Source organism: Phyllostomus discolor, chromosome 5, assembly GCF_004126475.2.
Source record: "Phyllostomus discolor isolate MPI-MPIP mPhyDis1 chromosome 5, mPhyDis1.pri.v3, whole genome shotgun sequence".
NCBI lineage: Eukaryota > Metazoa > Chordata > Mammalia > Chiroptera > Phyllostomidae > Phyllostomus > Phyllostomus discolor.
In genome coordinates this window covers 31,628,133-31,648,902 of record NC_040907.2, presented here as the reverse complement: position 1 = coordinate 31,648,902, position 20,770 = coordinate 31,628,133, and the positions used below count along the sequence as shown (strand labels likewise).

At 37.3% G+C, this 20,770-nt stretch overlaps 1 protein-coding gene across 3 annotated transcripts in view; it reads left to right on the top strand.

Annotated features, from left to right (window-relative positions):
• The window catches only part of PIK3R3 (phosphoinositide-3-kinase regulatory subunit 3), a 117,932-nt gene that overhangs the window by 66,895 nt on the left and 30,267 nt on the right, over positions 1 to 20,770 (top strand). For all 3 annotated transcript variants that reach the window (XM_036026017.1, XM_028511378.2, XM_028511379.2), the window contains 4 exons: positions 6,565 to 6,673; positions 8,872 to 8,970; positions 19,367 to 19,547; positions 19,991 to 20,116. In XM_036026017.1, the coding sequence (XP_035881910.1) occupies positions 6,591 to 6,673; positions 8,872 to 8,970; positions 19,367 to 19,547; positions 19,991 to 20,116 (489 nt within the window). In that variant the 5' untranslated portion in view covers positions 6,565 to 6,590. The remainder of the gene's footprint in view (positions 1 to 6,564; positions 6,674 to 8,871; positions 8,971 to 19,366; positions 19,548 to 19,990; positions 20,117 to 20,770) is intronic.

Sequence of the window (20,770 nt, the reverse complement as noted above, 5' to 3'; positions counted from 1 at the left end):
TCTCTTGCCGCTCTTAAGATTCTCTCCTTATTTTTAACCTTGGGTAATGTAATTATGATGTGCCTTGGTGTGTGCTTCCTTGGGTCCAACTGTTTTGGGACTCTCTGAGCTTCCTGGACTCCCTGGAAGTCTATTTCCTTTGCCAGATTGGGGAAGTTCTCCTTTATTATGTTTTCAGGTAAGTTTTCAATTTCTTGGTTTTCCTCTTCTTCTTCTGGCACCCCTATGATTTGGACGTTGGAATATTTAAAGTTGTCCTGGAGGTTCCTAAGCCTCTCCTCATTTTTTTGAATTCTTGTTTCTTTATTCTGTTACAGTTGAATGTTTATTTCTTCCTTCTTTTCCAAACCGTTGATTTGAGTCCTGGTTTCCTTCCCTTCACTGTTGGTTCCCTGTATGTTTTTCTTTATTTCACTTTGCATAGCCTTCACTTTTTCCTCTATTTTGCAACTGTACTCAACCACTTCTGTAAGCATCCCAATTACCAACGTTTTGAGCTCTGCATCTGATAGATTGCCTATCTCTTGATCACTTAGTTCTGTTTTTTGAGTTTTGATATATTTTTTCTTTTGAGCCATATTTGTCTTGGCTCAAACCATTGCCCAATACAAGGTCATTAAGATTTAGGCCTGTTCTCTTCTATAATTTTATAATTTTAGCTCTTACATATAGGACTTTGGTGCATTTTAAAAATATTTTATTTATTTTAGAGAGGGGAAGGGAGGGAGAAAAAGAGGGAAAGAAATATCAGTGTGTGGTTGCCTGTTGCATGCCTCCCACTGGGGACCTGGCCCACAACCCAGGCATGTATCCTGACTGGGAATTGAACTGGTGACTCTTTGGTTTGCAGGCTGGCACTCAGTCCACCAAGCCATACCAGCCAGGGTGGACTTTGTGCATTTTGAGTCAATTTTTGTATACAGCATGAGATAGGGATCCAACTACATTTTTTTTTGCATGTGTATATTTAGTTGTGCTACAACCATTTGTTATAAAAACTAGTTTTTCACAAGTTTTTCACAATTGAATTGCTTGACATCTGTGTTGAAAATCATTTGACAGTAAAGACTTTCTGTTTCGAAGCACGTATTCACATTGTTCTCCTTTTCCCTCAATATTTTCTCTAACATTTTTTGTTAATTAAAATTTTTTTGAAACAGTCTCAAACTGATAGAAAAGTTGCAAGTACAGTAACAATAACTTGATTTTCTCGAACCATTGAGAGTAAGTTGCCAACATGATGACCACCTTTGTGTTTTCACAAACAAGAACATTCTCCTATAACCTTGTACAACCATTAGAATTGGAAAATTAACATTGGTGCATTACTGTCATCTCATTCTTGGATTTAGGTTTTATCCATTGTACCAATGTCCTTTATAATAAGAATTTAATCTAGAGTCACATGTTGCATTTAATTGTCATGATTCTGTAGTCTTCTTCAATATGGAACAGTTCCTCAGTCTTTCTTGACTTTTATGACTTTGACATTTTGTAAGATTTACAGGCCAGTTATTTTGTAGAATGTCTGTCAGTTGTGGTTTGTCTGATGTTTCCTCATGATTAGATTCAGTTTATGCATATTTGGCAGGATTGTCATAGGAGTGATGTTGTGTCCTTCTCCCTGCATCCTGTTGGAGGGCCCATGAATGACATCATTACTGGTGGTATTAACCTTGATTACTTGATTAAGGTGGTGTTTGCCAGGCTTCTCCACTGTTATATTAGTCTTTCTAATTGTTTTATTGTATTTTTCCCATTACCATTTATCCTCCCATACCCTCTTCCATGACTGCCCTTTTTAATTTTTTGATAAATAAGTATTTTGTGGAAGGCCTTCTGAGGTTATATAATTAATCATCCATCTTTCAGTTTTTTTCATTTATTTATATCTACATGAGCACATAGATTCCTATTATTTAAAATATTTTATATCCCCTTACTACCATTATTAGTATTAATGCTGCAGTTGTTCCAGATTTGGTAGTGGAGATGTTCACGCTGGATTCTTTATTTTTTTGTTGTGGTCTCTCATTCTTTGAGCAATTGCTTACTTTTTGGCATGATGCTCCAGATTATTTGGTACTTGCTCTACTCCAGCCCTGGAATCAGCCATTTCTCCAAAGAGCTCTGGCACCTTTTAATGGAGAATGGCATTGGAAAACAAGATCTGAGTGCCTATTGGGTGTGCATATTAGAGTGTTGTCGATACCTGGACCTCTCAAGGGACAGAGCTCTGGAACAGTTGTATTCCCTATAAATTTACGCATTTTCATCTATCAAATCCATGAGTTCACATCAATAGCCGCAATTCTAGTCCAAACCAAGAGTTCATTCTAGTTTTTTACCTTTCTGTATTTGTAACTTTTCTTTTTTAGATTGTGAGAAACCTGGCTTCTATTATCTTTAATGGTTTTACTTCATTGATCCATCTTTTTTTTTTTTTTGATCCATCTTTTTATGTACCCAATCTCATAGCTATTGTTGCATTCCCTCTGCCACCTCCCATCCCCCATCTAAGTAGAAACTCTTACCCTTCTCTGGTTTTGCCCCACTATGTTGGGATGCATACCTCCATGGGCTGTGTCCTTGTTGCCTTGGTCTATAATACTATGCCACCTGGGCCCTGTGCCACCTCTCTTCTTACTTCACTCAGCTTCATCATCATCCCATGCCAGGCTGTCCCTGTGAGGATCCCCTCCTCACCCTGATCAAGCTCTGAGATCCTGTACTGTGTTTCTGTCCTCCTGCGTGGACATACACCTCCCTCAGCTGCTTCAGGCTCAGACACCAATTATTGGCCATTATGACCAGCCCCACTTGATGGCTTTTGGACTGAATTATTTGTGAAGGGAAGCCACATTGTCTTGTTTAAAAAGATTTTATTTATTTATTTTTAGAGAGAGGGAAAGAGAGGGAGTGAAGCATTGATGTGAAAGAGAAACATTGATCAGTTACCTTTCATACATGCCCCAACCAGGACAGAACCTGCAACCTAGGCATGTTCCCTGACTGAGAATTGAACTGGTGTCCCTTTGCTTTGTGGGATGATGCCCAACCAACTGAGCCATACCAGTCAGGGCCACATTGTCTTTTGAGAGATGATTAAGTTTTTTCAGACATCTGTTTCAAATTATAAGTTAGTGCTCTATAAGGAGAAAAGAGTTCTCATTCAGATGGTGGCATAGGTAAATGTGGTACTTGCACCTCCTACAACCACATCAGACTTACAACTAAATTACAGAACAACCGTCATTCAGAACTGCCTGAAATCTAGCTGAACAGAAGTCCTGTAACTAAAGATACCAAGAAGAAGCCCCATCAAGGCTGACAGGAGGCACATAGGCATGGAATGGGCTTGCCCTGTGCCCACGTGTGGTGGTTAAAAATTGAGAGGTGTGTCTCAGCTTTGGAGATCCCCACTAAGGAGCAAGGGATCTCAGACTCTCCCAGGCTGTCAGTGTTGGGGAGAGAAGTCCCCATACTTTTGGTTGTAAAGACCAGAAGGAATTGTGGCTGAGTGAGACAGTGGGCTCCTGGAGTCCCAGGTGTTCCTCTTAAAGGGCCCATGCACAGACTTATTCGAACTCAACTTGCTCTGAGCTCCAGCACTGGGGCAGCAGCTGAAAAGGCACCAGGAAAAAATGGGGAGGGAACTGAAGTGTCTGGCTTCAGGACTAGGGCTGGAGGGGCAGCTTTCTCTCAGACAGAAATGCTGGTAGAGCAGGTTGGTGCCATATCTGAGTCTTTTGAGTCTCCATGAACATGGCTAACACTGTTAGCTGCCTCCCCCAATGATTCCCTGAGACCCCACCTCACTCAACTTTTGGGCCCACCCAAACTATTTTCAGTGGCTTTTCAAACAAAGGGCCTCTCCTGGATCATGCTTTGGACTTATCTAAAATCTCTCAAATAAGCAGTATTTAGCCTGTGCCTATCCAGTACCTCTTGCTAAGTGGCACCAGACCTGGCACTAGCAGCAGCCAGCCTCAGTTTACAACTTGGCATCCTCTCCTGGGTACCTCCAAGACCAGCACAAATAGCAGCCATCCCCAGATTGCTCTATAGCTCATTCCAGGTGGCCCTGGGCAGGGCATAGGCAATGGCTGACCTTGTACCCCCCAGGGGGCCCAAGACCCAGTGCACCTGGTCGACAGCTTTAGACCATGCTGGATTACAACCTGATCACCTCCACCAGTGATAGGAGGGGCAGACTCGGTGGGCATCAAAGCCCCAGTGAAGCTAGCACTGCTCTATGGGGTCAGGCCCTGAATAAGCAGCTCCTCTACTGTATTCACAGCCAGCCCTCACAGCTGATTGGCCCTGTGGGGGGGCAGTCCTTCCATGTAATGTGCCAACACTAATCAAGGCTCAAGTACAATGAGACAGTGCACTCAACTCACACAGGGCACACTTGGAGCTCCCAGCTCAGGTAACTGGGGACGTGTGCTACTGGGACCTACAGGACACCTGTTATATAAGGCTACTCTACCAAGTCTGGGCAATGTAGCAACTTTCCCTAATACATAGAAACAAACACAGGAAAGCAGCCAAAATGAGGAGGAAAAGAAACAGATCCCATTTGAAAGAACAGGAGAAATCTACAGAAAAAGAACTAAATGAAAAGGAGACAAACAATTTATCAGTTTAGGGTTCAAAACAATGGTTATAAGGATGCTCACTAAGTTCCTTGAATGAGAACTTCAACAGAATAAAAAAGGGCTTGGAAACTATAAAAAATAACCAGTCAGTAATGAAGGATACAATAACTGAAATAAATAATTTACAGGAAATCAACACTGGAGTAGTTAAAGCAGATAATCAGATTAGTAATTTGGAATATGAGGAAACAGGAAACAACCAGCAAAGCAAAAGAATAAAAAAGTGAAGATGGTATAAGTCCCTGGGACAACTTCAAGCATACCAACATTCACATCATTGGGCTGCAGGAAGGAGAAAAGAGTGATCAAGAAATTGAAACCCTATTTCCAAAAATAATGACAGAACTTCCCTAACCTGGTGAAGGAAACAGACATACAAGTCCAAGAAGTGCAGAGTCCCAAACAAGATGAACTTAAAGAGGCCCACACTGAGACACATTATAATTAAGGAGCAAAAGGTTAAAGACAGTCTTAAAAACAGCAAGAGAAAGGCAGTTAGTTACCTATAAGGGAGCTCCCCTAAGACTGTTGGCTCATTTATCAACAGAAATTTTTCAGGCCAGAAAGGGATTGGCAGGAAATATTCAAAGTGATGAAAAGTAAGGATCTACAGCCAAGATTACTCTACCCAGCAAAGCTATCATTTAAAACTCAAAGAACAGATAAAGAGCTTTCCAGATAAGAAGTTAAAGGAGTCCATCACCACCAAACAGTATATTACGTGAAATGTTAAAGGGTCGTTAAGAAGAAGAAGGAGAGAAGGGGGGAGGAGGGGAATAAAAAAATATCAACAATAATATGGCAGTAACTACATATCTATCAACAGTTACTTTAAATGCAAATGGATTAAATGCTCCAATCAGACATATGGTGGCTGAATAGATAATAAAACAAGACCTTTTACATGTGCTGTCTGCACAAGACTCACTTCAGATTAAAAGACACACAGAAAGTATTGGGATGGAAAAAAGATATTTAATGAAAAATGGAAACAAAACAAAAAAGCTTGGGTAGCAATACTTAAACCAGACAAAATAAACTTTAAAACAAAGACTATAACAAGAGACAGAGAAGGACCTAGCAACTCCACTCCTGGGTATTTATCCCAAGAAACCCAAAACACTAAATCAAAAAGACATATACATCCTTAATTGTCCATCAGTAGATGAGTGGTTAAAAAAGTGGTGCATAAATATAATGGAATGTGACTTAGCCATAAAAAAGAATGAAATCTTGCCATTTGCGGCAACATGGATAGACCTAGAGGGTATTGTGCTGTGTGAAATAAGTCAGACAGAGAAAGACAAATGTCAGATGATTTCACTTATATGTGAAATCTAAAAAATGAATGAGCAGAACAGAAACAGACTTAGATACAGAGAACATTTCGATGATTGCCAAATGGGAGATGGGTTGGGGAGATGGGTGAAAAAGGTGAAGGGATTTAGAAGTACAAATTGGTCGTTACAGAATAGTTATGGGGATGTAAAGTACAGCATAGGGAGTATAGTCAATAATGTTCAATAACTATGGATGGTGTCAGATTGGTACTAGATTTATCAGGGTGATCATAAATTATATCAATGTCTAATTATGGAGTTGTACACCTGAACTAATCTAGTATGTCAACTGTGTTTTTAAAATGAAAAGTAAGTTAAAAAGTAAGGGAAAAAAACCAAATAGTTGGAAAATTTCACTTTTCAGGCAATTTGTTGGTATAGTTCTAAAAGGATTTTTTTTTTTGCTAATATTTAAAATTTAACATAACACAATTTGATTTATAATTATTTGAGTCTCAGTGTATTAATACATTGGTTAATGTTAATACAATTGGTTCCTGACTGAGGGAATTAGAAAACAAATGATAATTTCATTTACAAAATAATACACATTTTTCTTCCAGCTCTTCCACCAAAGCCACCTAAGCCAATGACTTCAGCTGTTACAAATGGAATGAAGGATAGTTCTGTTTCTCTTCAGGATGCGGAATGGTACTGGGGGGACATTTCAAGGTAACTAGAATGCTACTCTAATGGAATGCAGGTTTTAAAAAGTCATTTTTGAGAATTAGTAGTTAAAATGAAACATTGTAATGTCCCATTAGTTGTTATGTAAAGATTACCATTTAAGAGATTGTATAAGAACATCTCAGAAGTTTCTAAATGTTTTTCTTCCCACAAAAAAAAGTGACAATCTTTGAATTATGAGTGTGATTTTACTTTTAATTCTATATCGAGGATAGATTTCTGGATAAATTATACATACACTTAAGATACAGTTGTACATGTTTTAGGATAAAAGATAACCTGTAGGTACTTAATTTTCCTTACCTTTTGTTTCTAAGGCACTGGTTCCACAATCTTGACATGTGCAAGAATTAATTGGGGTGGGATCCAGGAATCTGCATTTAACGACTGCCCCAAGTGATTTTGATGCACTCTTCACACACCTCATTTGGGAAACAGAACTCTAGGACAGATTTGCTCTTTTGGTAAAATGTGGTTTTGGAAAATTTTGAATCTAGAGAAAGAAGATACACACTCAAATATGGAGGTTGGCAAAAGTAGGTTTACAGTTGCACTGACATCCTGAGTTAATAAAGCTATTGTAATAATCATAACCTGCATATCTTTTCCCATATGAACAACTGTAAAACCACTTTTACTTACCCTTGTATATATTTTAAATTTGAATATTCTATTTTCTTTTAAAAAGCACTATATATTTCTGCCAAGTCAAGTTTCAGGCTGATGCTCTATTTCTCAGTACACTTGCTCTTCTCTTTTCTATTCTCTCCCATTACCAAAGTGGCACTCATTTTTTTCTTTTTTTTTTTATCATTTGAACCATTTTTAAATGTATAATTTAGTGGCATAAAGTGCATTTAAATGTTGTTCAGTTATTACCACCATCCACCTCTGGAACTGTTTCATTTCCCCCAAGTGAAACTCTGTATCCATTAATAACACACTAACTCACCTTTCCTCTTACTCTCTCCTTAGGCCCTCCCTGGCAACCACCATCCTACTTTCTGTTTTTATAAAATTGACTGCTCTAGATACCTCATATAGCGTACAATATTAATTTATTTGTGACTGGCTTAGCATAATGTCTTTAGGGTTCATCCATGTCATAGCATGTGTCAGAATTTCTTTCATTTTTAAATCTGAATAATATTCCATTTTTATATATTTATTTATTCATCTGGACATTTGGCTTTGATGCATGTTTGGATTGATTCCAGCTTTTGGCTAGTGAATAATGCTGCTATGAACTTTGATGTATACATGTTCAAGTTCCTTTTTTCATTTCTTTTGGTATATACCCAGAAATGGAATTTCTGGGTCACATGCTAATTCTATATTTAATTTTTTGAGGAAGACAATATATTTTATATTATCAGAAAATTTTTATTTTACCATTGTATAATAAAAGGTTCTCTTATATTTAAAAACTATTTCAGAGCCCTGGCTGGTGTAGCTCAGTGGATTGAGCGCGGGCTGGGAACCAAAGTATCCCAGGTTCGATTCCCAGCCAGGGTACATGCCTGGGTTGCAGGCCATAACCCCCAGCAACTGCACATTGATGTCTGTCTGTCTGTCTGTCTGTCTCTCTCTCTCCCTCCCTTCCCTCTCTAAAAATAAATAAATAAAATCATTTAAAAAAAACTATTTCAATTTTTAAGACCCTGTGGTTCTATAATTCAGGGGTCTTTTATTTATGCCTTGCCATTTTCTTTGAGTGTTCTAGTGTTGTTCCTTAAAGTCCCAAACCAGCTCTGTAGAGGAATTTATCAGTATAAATTCATATTGGAGGATATTATATTGAAAGATTGTGAATTTAGTGAATCCCGCCCCCATCAAACACAGCTGCCACTGTTGCTTTACCTTCTTTCTAAACAGCTGCTGGTTTTTCCTGAAACTCTGCAAGTTCAGACTTGCCAAAGGAATCCCTAAAGGCTTAATGAAAACACTATCCCCTATAGACAGTTGAAATCTGGAAAAGTTTAAGATGCAACCAGCCCTTCCTTAGATTGTGTTAACACCGAAAATCAAAATAGAATGAACCTCCCCTAGGGGGAGGAACTAAATGACCTCTGAAGGCCCCATGATTCTATAACCTTAAACATACCCACCTCCCAATAAGCCTTAGTAATAATAAGAAAACAAATGACACTTACTTTTTTTTTACTTTTTAAATAATTCTTCAGGGAGGAGGTAAATGACAAATTACGGGACATGCCAGATGGTACCTTCTTGGTCAGAGATGCCTCAACAAAAATGCAGGGAGATTATACTCTGACTTTGCGGTGAGTATTATTTAGCATTTTGGTTAGTGTTCTACTAGCATTATTTATTTCTGGGTATATAAAAATTTCTGTATTTTATTTACATCTTTATATATACCTTTATCATGTTTTTATTTAATCTAGATACATAATTTTAGTTGTTTAACTTTTTCTATACATTAAATAATTAAATGTCTTATAAAATAACAACAATTTTTATTTTTTATGTAGCAATAAAGTAAAAAAGCTAAAACCCCTAGTAAGGAAATAAGATGCATGCTGTTGACTGTATGAGTGAAGCAGAAACCATATGCACAGCCTAAGGTTATTAACAATATGTTGAAAATCCACCCCCTATAGTAACTCTATCATTTTCTTTAATGATAGAGATAGTAATTCTGTCATTTTCTTCAAAGAGTTAAAACTCAACCTTATTTAGGTTGGTGATGATAGGTAGAAGATAAAGCAATTCTTAGTCTTTATCATGCTGTCCATGTGGGCCTATTAGAATCTCATTGGTAGTGGTGTTTCACTTTGTATATTTACAAAGATGGTACATATATTTTAAAAGATTAGGAAAATTGCTTTAGATATTTCTTCAATTAATTTTAACAATTAAAATAGTCTAATTACAATAAGGTCGTTTTTTAAAATAAGAATAACAACAGCAACAATAACTTCCTTGTACTAAGCATTTTACATGTAATATTTATTTATCACAACAACCTTATATGGTGTAGGTATTAATATTTCTATTTTATAGATGAGGCAACTGAAGCTCAGCCTGGTTAAGGAACTTGTCCAAAGACACATAGCTAGTAAGTGACAGAGGATGAGTTCAAAGGCAGATTTATCTGGCTTCTTGCTACCTTTCCATCCTGGTATCTTTAAGGAAAGCAATCCTGCCTTGGCTGGTGTGGCTCAGTGGATTCAGTGCCAGCCTGCAAACCAAAGGGTGGCCAGTTTGATTCCTAGTCAGGGAATATGCCTGGGTTGCAGGCCAGGTCTGTGGTAGGGGGTGCGTGAGAGGCAACCACACATTGATATTTCTTTCCCTTTCTTTCTCCCTCTCTTCCCCTCTAAAAACAAAAGAAATAAATAAAATCTTTTTAAAAAAAGAGAGCAAAGTAATCCTATAAAGTAATCCTATATTTCATGCTAGAAATTTGAAGTCATTATATTAGTTTCAGGTAAAGGCATTAAGAAGTTAATACTTTAGGACTTCAGTTGTGCTGAGGAATAATCAGTGTTTTACGGTTGATTCATTCAACATAGCTTTTTTCCACCCTAGTCAGACTTCTGTCTTACCATTCTACAGGGACTGGTAAACCAGTGGCCACTGCTCTCTTCTTACCTTACTTGATCTGTTAGCAGCAGTAGTCATACTTTTCTGATTTTCTTCATAGTTTTAGGCCACTCCTTTACTCAATATCTAAAGGTTAATTGTTCCCCAGTTCATATTTGGGCCTTTTCTTCTCTGAATTCATTCTCCCACAATGAAGCTTGCACTGGTCCCATGGTGGTTTTTTTTTTTTTAAGATTGTATTTATTATTTTTAGAGAGAGGGGAAGGGAGAGAGAAAGAGAAGGAGAGAAACGTTGGTGTGCAAGAGATACATTGATCGAGCTGACTCTTGCACTCCTCCAACTGGGGATTTGGCCTGCAACCCAGGCATGTGCCCTGACCAGCAATGGAACCAGTGACTTTTCCGTTCACAGGCTGGCTGGCACTCAATCCACTGAGCCACAGCCAAGTCAGTGTCCTGTGGTTTTAATATACAATTATGTGGTGATGATTCATAAACCTTATCTCTAGCTCTGACCTTCAGAACTTCAGATGCATATGCCCAGTTGCCTGCTTGCTTTTGCTACTACATAACTAGGGGTTATACTAATATTAACATGGCCAATGCAAAGTTTTTAATTCAAACCCAACTCCCCCTACCCAAACTGTTTCTCTTCAAGACTTTACTTTTTTAAGAAATAGAACCACTATCTCTACAGTTACTCAAGCCTCAAGTCTTTTTCCCTCTCTTTTTCTATCCCTCACATTCAATTCATCATTAAACAAGTCTTGCCAACTCAGCCCCCAAATTTATGTTCATAATCTCTTCATATTTCTCTGCCATCTAAATCTAAGCTGCCATCATCTTGCTTTGTCTTTTCAGTCACCTCCTAGCAGGGCTCCTAGCATCTTAAAATATCTAATCTTTCCTACCCCTGTTGACCATTTTCTGCACAGCAGCCAGAGTGATAATTTTAAGATATGAATCTGAGTTCTCCTTTGCTTAAAACTCTTTAAGAGTTTTAAGCAAACTCTCTGCTGCAACTAAGGTAAAGAATTTAGATTTTATTCTAACTTACAACACTCTATTTAATCTGGTCTTGGTCTCCTTCTCACACTTCCTTTCTTGTCATTCTCTCTCTCTATCCATTACATTCAACTGCACTAGCCTTTCTGTATCTCAAGACAAGTGAGGTTTATTCCTGCCTTAGAACTTCTGCAGTAGCTGTTCTGTCTGCTCTTTGCAATAACTGTTCTTTCTGATCTTTGCATAATTGGTTCCTTATTTTCATTCAGATCTCTATATACATGCCACGTCTTCAGATCTTCCCTAATCACTCAATCCAAAGTAGCCAACCAAGGATGTATATTGCCTCAATTTACTCTGGGCTGCTCACTGTTTTCACCTTCTTTTCCAACTTGTTTATCTCACCCCCCACAAAAATTTAAGTTCTCTAAGACTGGGGACTTTTGTTCAATCATAGCTGTATCCCCAGAGTCTAGATTAGTGTGTGACAATGGATAAGCATTAGATAACAGATGCCTAATAAATAGTTACTAAGTGAATGAATGTCCTTATTTATCTGCAAAATGGTTTTAATCCTACACTAAGGTACTCTTTTATAATAGCTAGATTCCTAATTACAACCAACTAAAAGCAACAATTTTTATATCTTTGGGATAAGGAAAAGAGCCTGCATAATTATGTAATTTATCTAAAGTTTCAGTGCTTTTCAGGGAAAATGGCCAGTGAGGGGCCCCACTGAAAGCTTTCTAGTCTAGGGCTGCTGTGTTAGAGACCTACAACTGGAAGGAATCTTTACTCTTACCTGGTTCATCTGGTTTCTCCAGATATAAGAATTCTCTGAGTAGTATTTTTCAGAAAGGGCCATTATTGAGTTTCCATGTGATCTTTTAGTCATAGGGAGCTAGCATGTTCCTTTTCAGGCAGACCATTTTATTGTTTAGAGGATCATCTTTCTGCTGGATATTGTGCTAGGGCTGGGGTTATAAACATAAATAAAACATGAATTTCCCTTAAGAGTTCATAATCCAGGTGTGTAATGGTGGAATAGGAGAGGTGCATTTATACCATATCTTAATGTAATGTGCTAAGTGTTATATTAGAGTTCTGTCTCCAGTCTCCTTTTCCCAGCCCCTGGTAACCATTGTTCTATTTTCTATCTCTAAATTTGACTATTTTAGTTACTTAATATAAGTAGAATCATATAATATTTCTCCTTTTATATCTGGCTTATTTAATGTAGAATAATATCTTTAAGTTTCATACACGTAGCATATGTTAGAATTTCCTACCTTTTTAAGGCTGAATAATATTTTGTTGTATTATATATTATATTTTGTTTATTGGTTGATTGGTTGGCATTGGCTAGAATGTTTTAAAATTTTCATGTGTCTAGCACAAGGTCTGATATATAATAGGTACTTAGTGAATATTCAGAGGAAGAATAAATAAGAGAAAGAAAAAGAATTTTCCTCAGAGGAAGTGGCCATTGAGCTGGGCCTTGATAGATTTTGCTATGCAGAGAAGTGCTGGTCTTAATTCAATTTAGTAAATACTCATAGCTCAGTACTAGTTACTCTGCAGAAAAGCTAACAATGGGTTAAAACTTTTGTTTCAAGGAAGGCAGACTAGTGAGGGTAAAGGGAATAAAAAATGCTTTGAATTAAACTAAAGTAACAGAAGTACAAACAATGTGCTTTGAGAGCTTAAAAGAGGGCAAGAGATAGCTTGTTGAGAGGATATAAAAAGCTGTTCACCATGGAAGAAATTGCATTTGCAATGTATTTTGAACAGGGGATAGGTTTGGATATGTAGAAAATTGTGGGGAGCATTTGCAGGATTAGGTAACAATAGAAAAAAGATATAGAGGTGAGAAATGATTGAGTCCTGTTCAGTGAAATGCAGTTCCATTTGGTTAGTGGGTAGAATTTATAAAGAGGAAAAAGTGATGGGGGGATAGAAGGGTAGAAGGTTGGAAAAGGATCATGTTGAAGAGGGCCTTGAAGTATAAAACTTGGAGTTTGTATTTAATGGAGCTTGTATTTGGAGTTGTAGATAGGCAGGGGAACCATTACCATTTTTTTCAGCAGGGAAGTTATATGCACAGGCTATATTTGAATAGAAAGAATAAAAGAAGATAGATACTAACTAGTAGAGTTAGAAGACTATTAAGAATTGAGGGGTAATGGTGATCCAGAAGAGGATTTATTCTTTAATCACTTAATTTTTAATGAGCGCCCACAGTGTTAATAGGCATTGCTTCAGGAAAAGGAAATGATGAAAAGCCAAACATGGTCTCTTGTCTATAGTGTTCATGTTCAGGGGTGGGGGAAGCTGTCGGGGTAGGAGGTCCTTGGCTGGGTGGCTCGGTTGGATTGTTGTCCTGTGCACCAGAAAGTTGTGGGTTCATTCCCGATCCCCAGACAGGGCACATACCTGGGTTGTGGGTTCAATCCCTGGCAGGGTGCTTACAGGAGGCAACCTATCAGTGTTTCTCTCTCACATCGATGTTTCTCTCTCTCCCTTCCTTTCTCTTTAAAAATCAATTCAAACAATTTTTTTTAAAAAAGAGGTAACTTCACAGTTATAGAGTGCTATATAGAGAATAAAAAGGGCTATATAATAGAGAATATGAAGAAAGGGAATTTAAGATAGTTTTGAGAAGGAAGACCTCTATGAGGATATGACCTCTGAAAACATAAGGATTAGAAAGATCCAGCCAGAAAAGTGTTCTAGGGAGAGGGAACAGAAAATGCGAAGACACTGATTTTGGGAGGATTTGGTGAATCATTGACTACAAAGACCACTGTGGCTTGCTTACAGTGTGAACCACAGAGTGGTAGGACATGAAGTTGAAAGTGGGAAGAAGCCAGCTACAGAGAGCCTAATGAGCCATGGGAAGGAATTTGAATTTTATTTCTAAATATAAAAAAAATAATGGCTTTTAATGAAGGGAATGACATGATTGAAACACTGAAGACACTATGCTAGGGTGGTGGCTCTAAGAAAGGAGCCAAGTCAAAGTAAGGTAGTGGGGAGCTAAGAGCAATAGGGATTTGATAATAGAATATGTATGAGGTTGAGAGGGAGTTGAAGGTGGTTTGAACCTGCTGGGCTTAGAATGAATGTGCCATTTATAGAAATAGGAAGCACTGTCAGGAACAGTATTTTATTGGGGAAGTGGGGAAGATGTTGATTTTAGCTGCTCCAGAACTTTTAGGTAAAAATGTATGTAGACTAGATCCAGAAATACAGGTTTGGTGCCTACAAGAGAATATATGGCCAGAAAAAGATTCAGTGTCATCTACACAGAATATATAGGGGAAGAGGGTAGAGACTGGAGGCAGATTCTTTTAAGAAATAACTGTGTTTAGCAGCAGGAAGGAAGCAGTTAAAGAGCATTCTAAGAGTTTGAGAGGAAAGAATGTTACAGAAGTCATGGGAGGATGAAATATTAAGAAGGATGTGGGGGGTTGGCAAGGAGGAAGGGAGAATAGAAATTTCACTGCAAAGAAACTGAGCCTGGGGTAGAGGGATAGGGCAGAGTCTTAATTTGGTGAGTCATTGGTGACCCTCAAAGGAGAGCAGCGGAGAGTAAAATCAGACTGGAGAGAGTAAGTGATCAAGTAGAGGTTTTTTAAGTCAATGACTGCTGTTAAAATCAGTAAATAGTATTCATTGTGGAAAATATGGATGGTTAACAGATCTTTCGGAATCTGCTTTATGCCAGGCATGGGCCAGATGCTAGGATATAAGAAGGAGTATCATGGTTCTTCATTTCAAGATTATGTCAGGGAGAGAAACATACAATTAGAAATTCACTATTCTCCAGTTTCTTCATATCTTCACTTCCCTCCCTACTTAAGAGTCCCTGGTCCATTGTTAAAATAACCCTTGTGAATATATGCTCAGCAAACTTGCTCTTCTCTCCCTCCATTTTAGTCACCTTTCTATATTCCAACACTTGGCAAATTCACCTCTGTCTATTCCCGCCTATACCTGGACAGTCAAGTTTGAAGAAAAATACACCATGCTGACTGCTCTTGAAAATGGAAAAGGTGGTGTTCTTGCTGCTTGTCACCTATTAGCCCCAATAAGCAGAGACAGGGATTGAATCTTTATGGGCGCTTTAATTCAGATGGCTGGTGATCTGAGAAGACGGTGGATTTGTACCCTAAGAAACCATCTTAAACCCCATTTTAAACCAACCCTTTTTATAAGGAGAAGAAAAGTGTAGGTAAGGGGTTTGAAATTCAGGGGAAAAGTTAATCAGATAAAAGCTGCAGCATTCTTTTTTCTGTGCTGTGGGTGGTGGGCGTCTCACCCTGGAGCACAATGGCTCAGATACCATCTTGATTGCTTGCAGTCCTCCTGAGGTACAAAGGTGGAACTGCTAGTGGTCTCCTGGAGTCAGGGTGGGTCACACCTTCAGTTTCTGAAACAATAGCTTTTCACATGCATTGATTGCTAGGCTTATTAACTGTTACCTGAAACTAAAAGTTTTCCAACATTTGAGTCCCCCATCAGTCTCACGTTTAAATTTGTGACTACTAATCTTAAGCAGGACTTTAGTATTGCTTAGGTGAATTTCTGCATCTCCCCAGTCCATTTGTTTTCCCACTTTCCTAGATGACAATTTCACATATTCTTTTTTTCTCTTCAAATCAACAATATTTCTTCCCCTTTTACCTACAGAAGTTGCTGAGAAATGAAAGCTGTCCGAAGAGATCTAACTCCCTTACGCTACTATTGCCAAGTTATCAACAGATTTGCACTTGAATGTGAAGGTTGCCTTTCTCTTTTTCCAGCAGGGAGACTGTTCCTGTTCTTGTTCAGGATCTCCCTCTTGCGACTGGATCCTGACTCTATCTAATTTATTCAAGGACACCGCCTTGGGAATTATCTTGTCTTTTTTTTTGGATCAACAGTTTTTGTCTCTCTACTGAGTCACCATTAGCATATAAATATGCTCTACTCTCCCATTTAAGAATAGTAAATAAAGAAAATTCCCTTGACCCTATTTCTCTGTCTAGCTATTTCCCTATTTTTCTGTTCTTATTTACAGTAGTATTATTCAAGATAGTTGTCCAAGGCATTTCTTTTTCCTTTTATTCTCTTTAATCCATTCCAGTCAGGCTTCCACCTTAGCATTCCACTGAAACCATTTTGTCAAGATCACTTAGTGATCTCTACTTTGTCAGTCCCAAGTCATTTACCCAGTTGACCATTTTCTCTGTTGAAGTGCTTAAAAGTTTTTTTTTCTTAAAACTCTCAGTTCTCCTTTTCATTAATTGCTCTCTCTTGGTTTCCTTTGCTGGTTCTTCATTTCCCTGACTAGCAAATATTGGTGAACCCTAGGGCCTAGACCTTGGACCTCTTCTCTTGTTTAGCTGTGCTTATCTTCAGATAACATCTATAGAGTGACTGTTTTTATACCTCTAGCCCAGACCTTCTTCTAAACTTCAGAGTCTTCCAGTAGGCCGCTGGACCAGTCATCTGCTCTTGGATGTTCACTAGACATCTCTTGCCTATCCTGTCTAAAGGCAAAATGTTTTTTCCTGTTTAAATATATATTTTTTAAATATAGCCTTCATTTTCGCCCTGGCTGGCGTAGCTCAGTGGATTGAGCACGGGCTGGGAACCAAAGTGTCCCAGGTTCGATTCCCAGCCAGGGTACATTCCTGGGTTGCAGGCCATAACCCCCAGCAACCGCACATTGATGTCTCTCTCTCTCTCTGTTTCTCTCTCTCTCTCTCTCTCTCTCTCTCTCCCCCTTCCTTCCCTCCCTAAAAATAAATAAATAAAATCTTTAAAAAAATATAGCCTTCATTTTCAATGAATGACAATTGCATTCTTCTAAATGCTTAAGATGAAAACCTTGAAATCATTATGTCTTTTTCTCTCATGCCCATATTTAGGCCATTAGCACATTCTGTCAGCTCTCACTTCAAAATACAGGGTCCAGTAGAAGTAATGCCTGCTTGATTGTGGTTGTTGGTAGGTTAATAATATGGGTGTAATAATTTATAGTTTTAATTTAAACATGTCATCTAGAATGTCATATGGTATGTGTGAGTCAAATACTGTTATATTACAGAATTGCATGCTTAGATTTTGTAAAAAGAGATTTTGTAATAAAAAGGGGGTCATTATTTGTGTTGCACCCTGTCTATTCAGAATCCCACCATTTCTCAGTGTCTCCACTGCTATTACTTTGTTCAAGACATCCTCTTCTCTTGCTTAGTTTATTTTAATAGTCTGCCTGCTGATCTTTTCACTTCTACCCTTGTGTACTTTGCATGGTCTCTTCTCAACCCAACAGCTAGTGAACTTTTTAAAACACAAGATAAATGATACCATTCTGCTCAGAACCCTCTTGTGTCTCCCCATCTTACTCAGTAAAAGCCAGAATCCTTACAATGGCCTATAGATTATTACATGATCTACACTCCTTTTACGTGTCTAACTTCATCTTCTACTACTCTCCCTTTTTCTAATTCAGCCCCAGCATCACTGGCCTCCTTGCTGTTTTTTGAATATGTCGAGCTTGCTTCTACCGCAAGGGCTTTGCACTGTTGTTCCTTTCTGCCTGGAAAACTCTCCCTCTGGATATCTGCTGTGCTATCACTTATGTTTAGGACTCTGAACAGAGTGGTTTTCCCTTCTGCAACATAAATAGAACAGCAGTTCCTTTACTCCCAGAACTGTCTCTTCCCTTTACTGTTTAATTTTTTTCCATAGGATTTATTACCACTTGATAGTTTATTTTTATGTTCTATCTTGATGAGAAATTCTTTATGCTCTTTATAAGCTTAAAGATGGAGGTATGTTCCTCATGCTTCTGAACTGTAAGTTCTATGAAAGCATGGATTATGGATGGCTTGTTACTATATCCACCTACAGTCATATAGTTCCTGGCACATAGTAGATGTTCAATAATTTTTTTGAATGAATGAGTGCCTTTTAACTTTGCTTTAGCAGAGACAGCAGCTTGCATTTATTGTGAATATATGTGGGGTATACTCACCTATAGGAATTACATATGGTTATGTGGTCCTTCTAATGTACATTTTATAGGACTGATTTTTCATCTAAATACTTACCTTCGAAGCATTATTTAATTCAAATCAATCCATAAATTCAAACCTATTGTATTTGAACTTTCATACAGATCCCAGTACCTCATTTATCATGTATAATAGCATGACATAAATTAGAGACATATTTCCCCCTCATTAAGTCTGCATGCTGCTATAAGAAGGGTTGAATGGGTACTGTGCAGTATTTTGTTAAGATACAGTGATTCAACTTGATTTTGTTTTAGATTATACCTTAAAGGACTTAACAAAACATTGCCATTTTAAGCTTTGGTTATAAATTACCTTTTAAGGCACCATTGGATAGAACTCAATAAACAAAAGTGGTTAAAACTATTCAAGAATCAAATTACACTGGTCTAATGTAAATGGCTCTTCCAAAGCTATACTTTGTAAAACAGCTGAATGACTTTGAATCATTTACATACTGCGTGGCCTAAAGAGTAATTTCCAAGAATTATAAGCAAATATAAAAGACAAAATAATGTCAGGTCTAGATATATTACTCAGTCATAAATCATTCAAGCAGCTTAATTTTGTTTGGTCATTGACAATAAAACTTCGGGTGTTGTTGGTGATTGTGTGACAAATGTTTATCATCCCCCTTCATATAGAGATGGTTTCTGCTTCCCTCTGTAGACACACAGCCATGTAGCTCTGGGTCCTAAAGAGGTTGTTTCTGTTCTTCCTTAAAATATACTAATAGAATTTAAGTTAGATAATTCATTCAGAAAATAAACTAAAGATACAATACAGTATTTTTCTTAAGTGATTATATTGACCTTTATTAAGTAAGATATTTATAGACAAAAGAAATAGTTGTAAAAATAACATGATATTGTATATACTATTATACACATAATTTTATATATCTTTTTGCCTGTTCCAGCCTCAACATAATAAAACTTTGAGGCTGGAATGTGACATCAAGCTTTTGTATCTTCATATGAAAGTAGTACTTCAGTAGAATGCTGGGGAAAAATATCTACCCTTGTTTTCTTGTTGTTCACAGGAAGGGAGGCAATAATAAGTTAATAAAGATCTATCATCGAGATGGTAAATATGGCTTTTCTGATCCTCTGACATTTAATTCCGTGGTGGAGCTCATTAACCACTATCATCATGAATCTCTTGCTCAGTACAATCCCAAACTTGATGTGAAGCTGATGTACCCAGTGTCCAAATACCAACAGGTATGATTACAAAAGTTCTTGATAGCTATTTAGCAAGTCATTATTTAAGAGCCTCATTTGATTCTAATTCATCAGGCTTATCAGTTAAAAAAATCTACTTAAAAATTTCTACTGAAGATTTAAGAATTTTAGGACTTATTTTGTGGCAGCTATTAATAGCTTGTTGCATGTATTTATTAAGTATGTAAATATACTTTTATTTATGTTTTCTATTTATACTTTATTAATTTTTAAGTTAATAATTTTTGTTGTGATATAAAGACTGATCTTAGTGTTAACAAAAGAATTTAGTGTATTTGCATGCTTGATGTTACTATAGTGACTTAAACTTACAGTAGAAATACAATAAAAAATAAATAGATAAAAATTTTAAAAAATAAGTAAATGTGAAAATTTATGTTAGAATTGTTAATATTCTTTATTTCTTTTGTTTGCCTGCATAGGATCAGTTGGTAAAAGAAGATAATATTGATGCAGTAGGTAAAAAACTACAGGAGTACCACTCTCAGTATCAGGAAAAGAGTAAAGAATATGACAGGCTATATGAAGAATATACCAGAACATCCCAGGTTAGTACAGTTTTGTTATTTAGGCCAGTAAATATGCAGCGTTATAGTTACATCAGATTTTCTTTAATTCGCCTGACATTCTTTAGTTGTCTTAATATCTTAAAGAGTCTTTTTGAGACTTTGATGATATAAATTTCTCTCCCATTCATAAATCACTATTTTATTGGTTGAGGATATATTTTATATCAGTATTAACTAGGATAAGGTTTGACTGCAAGTGACAAAAAATAACAAAAGAACAAAAGCTTCCACTAGACATTTATTTTTCTTTTATGTATAGGTAGTTCAGGCGTTTTATGGCAACTCCAAAATCATTAGGGCTGAGGGTTCTTCTGTCTTGATGCTTTTCTATCTTTGGATATGGCTTACTCCAATATCAGCCATGACAACTATATTCTAGCAAACAAGAGGGAAGAATAGGAAAGAGAAAAGAAGATTTCCTATTTTTAAGGCTACTTGCTAGAAACACAAACTGCCTCCACTTTCCTCCCACTGGATAGACATGTCTACCAGATCATAGCTAAGCTGCAGGGGATGTGGAGGAAGTCTTTAAAAAAAAAAAAAGATTTTATTTATTTATTTTTAGGAAGAGGAAAAGGGAGGGAGAAAGAGAAGGAGGGAAACATCAATGTGTGGTCGCCCCTCATGTGACCC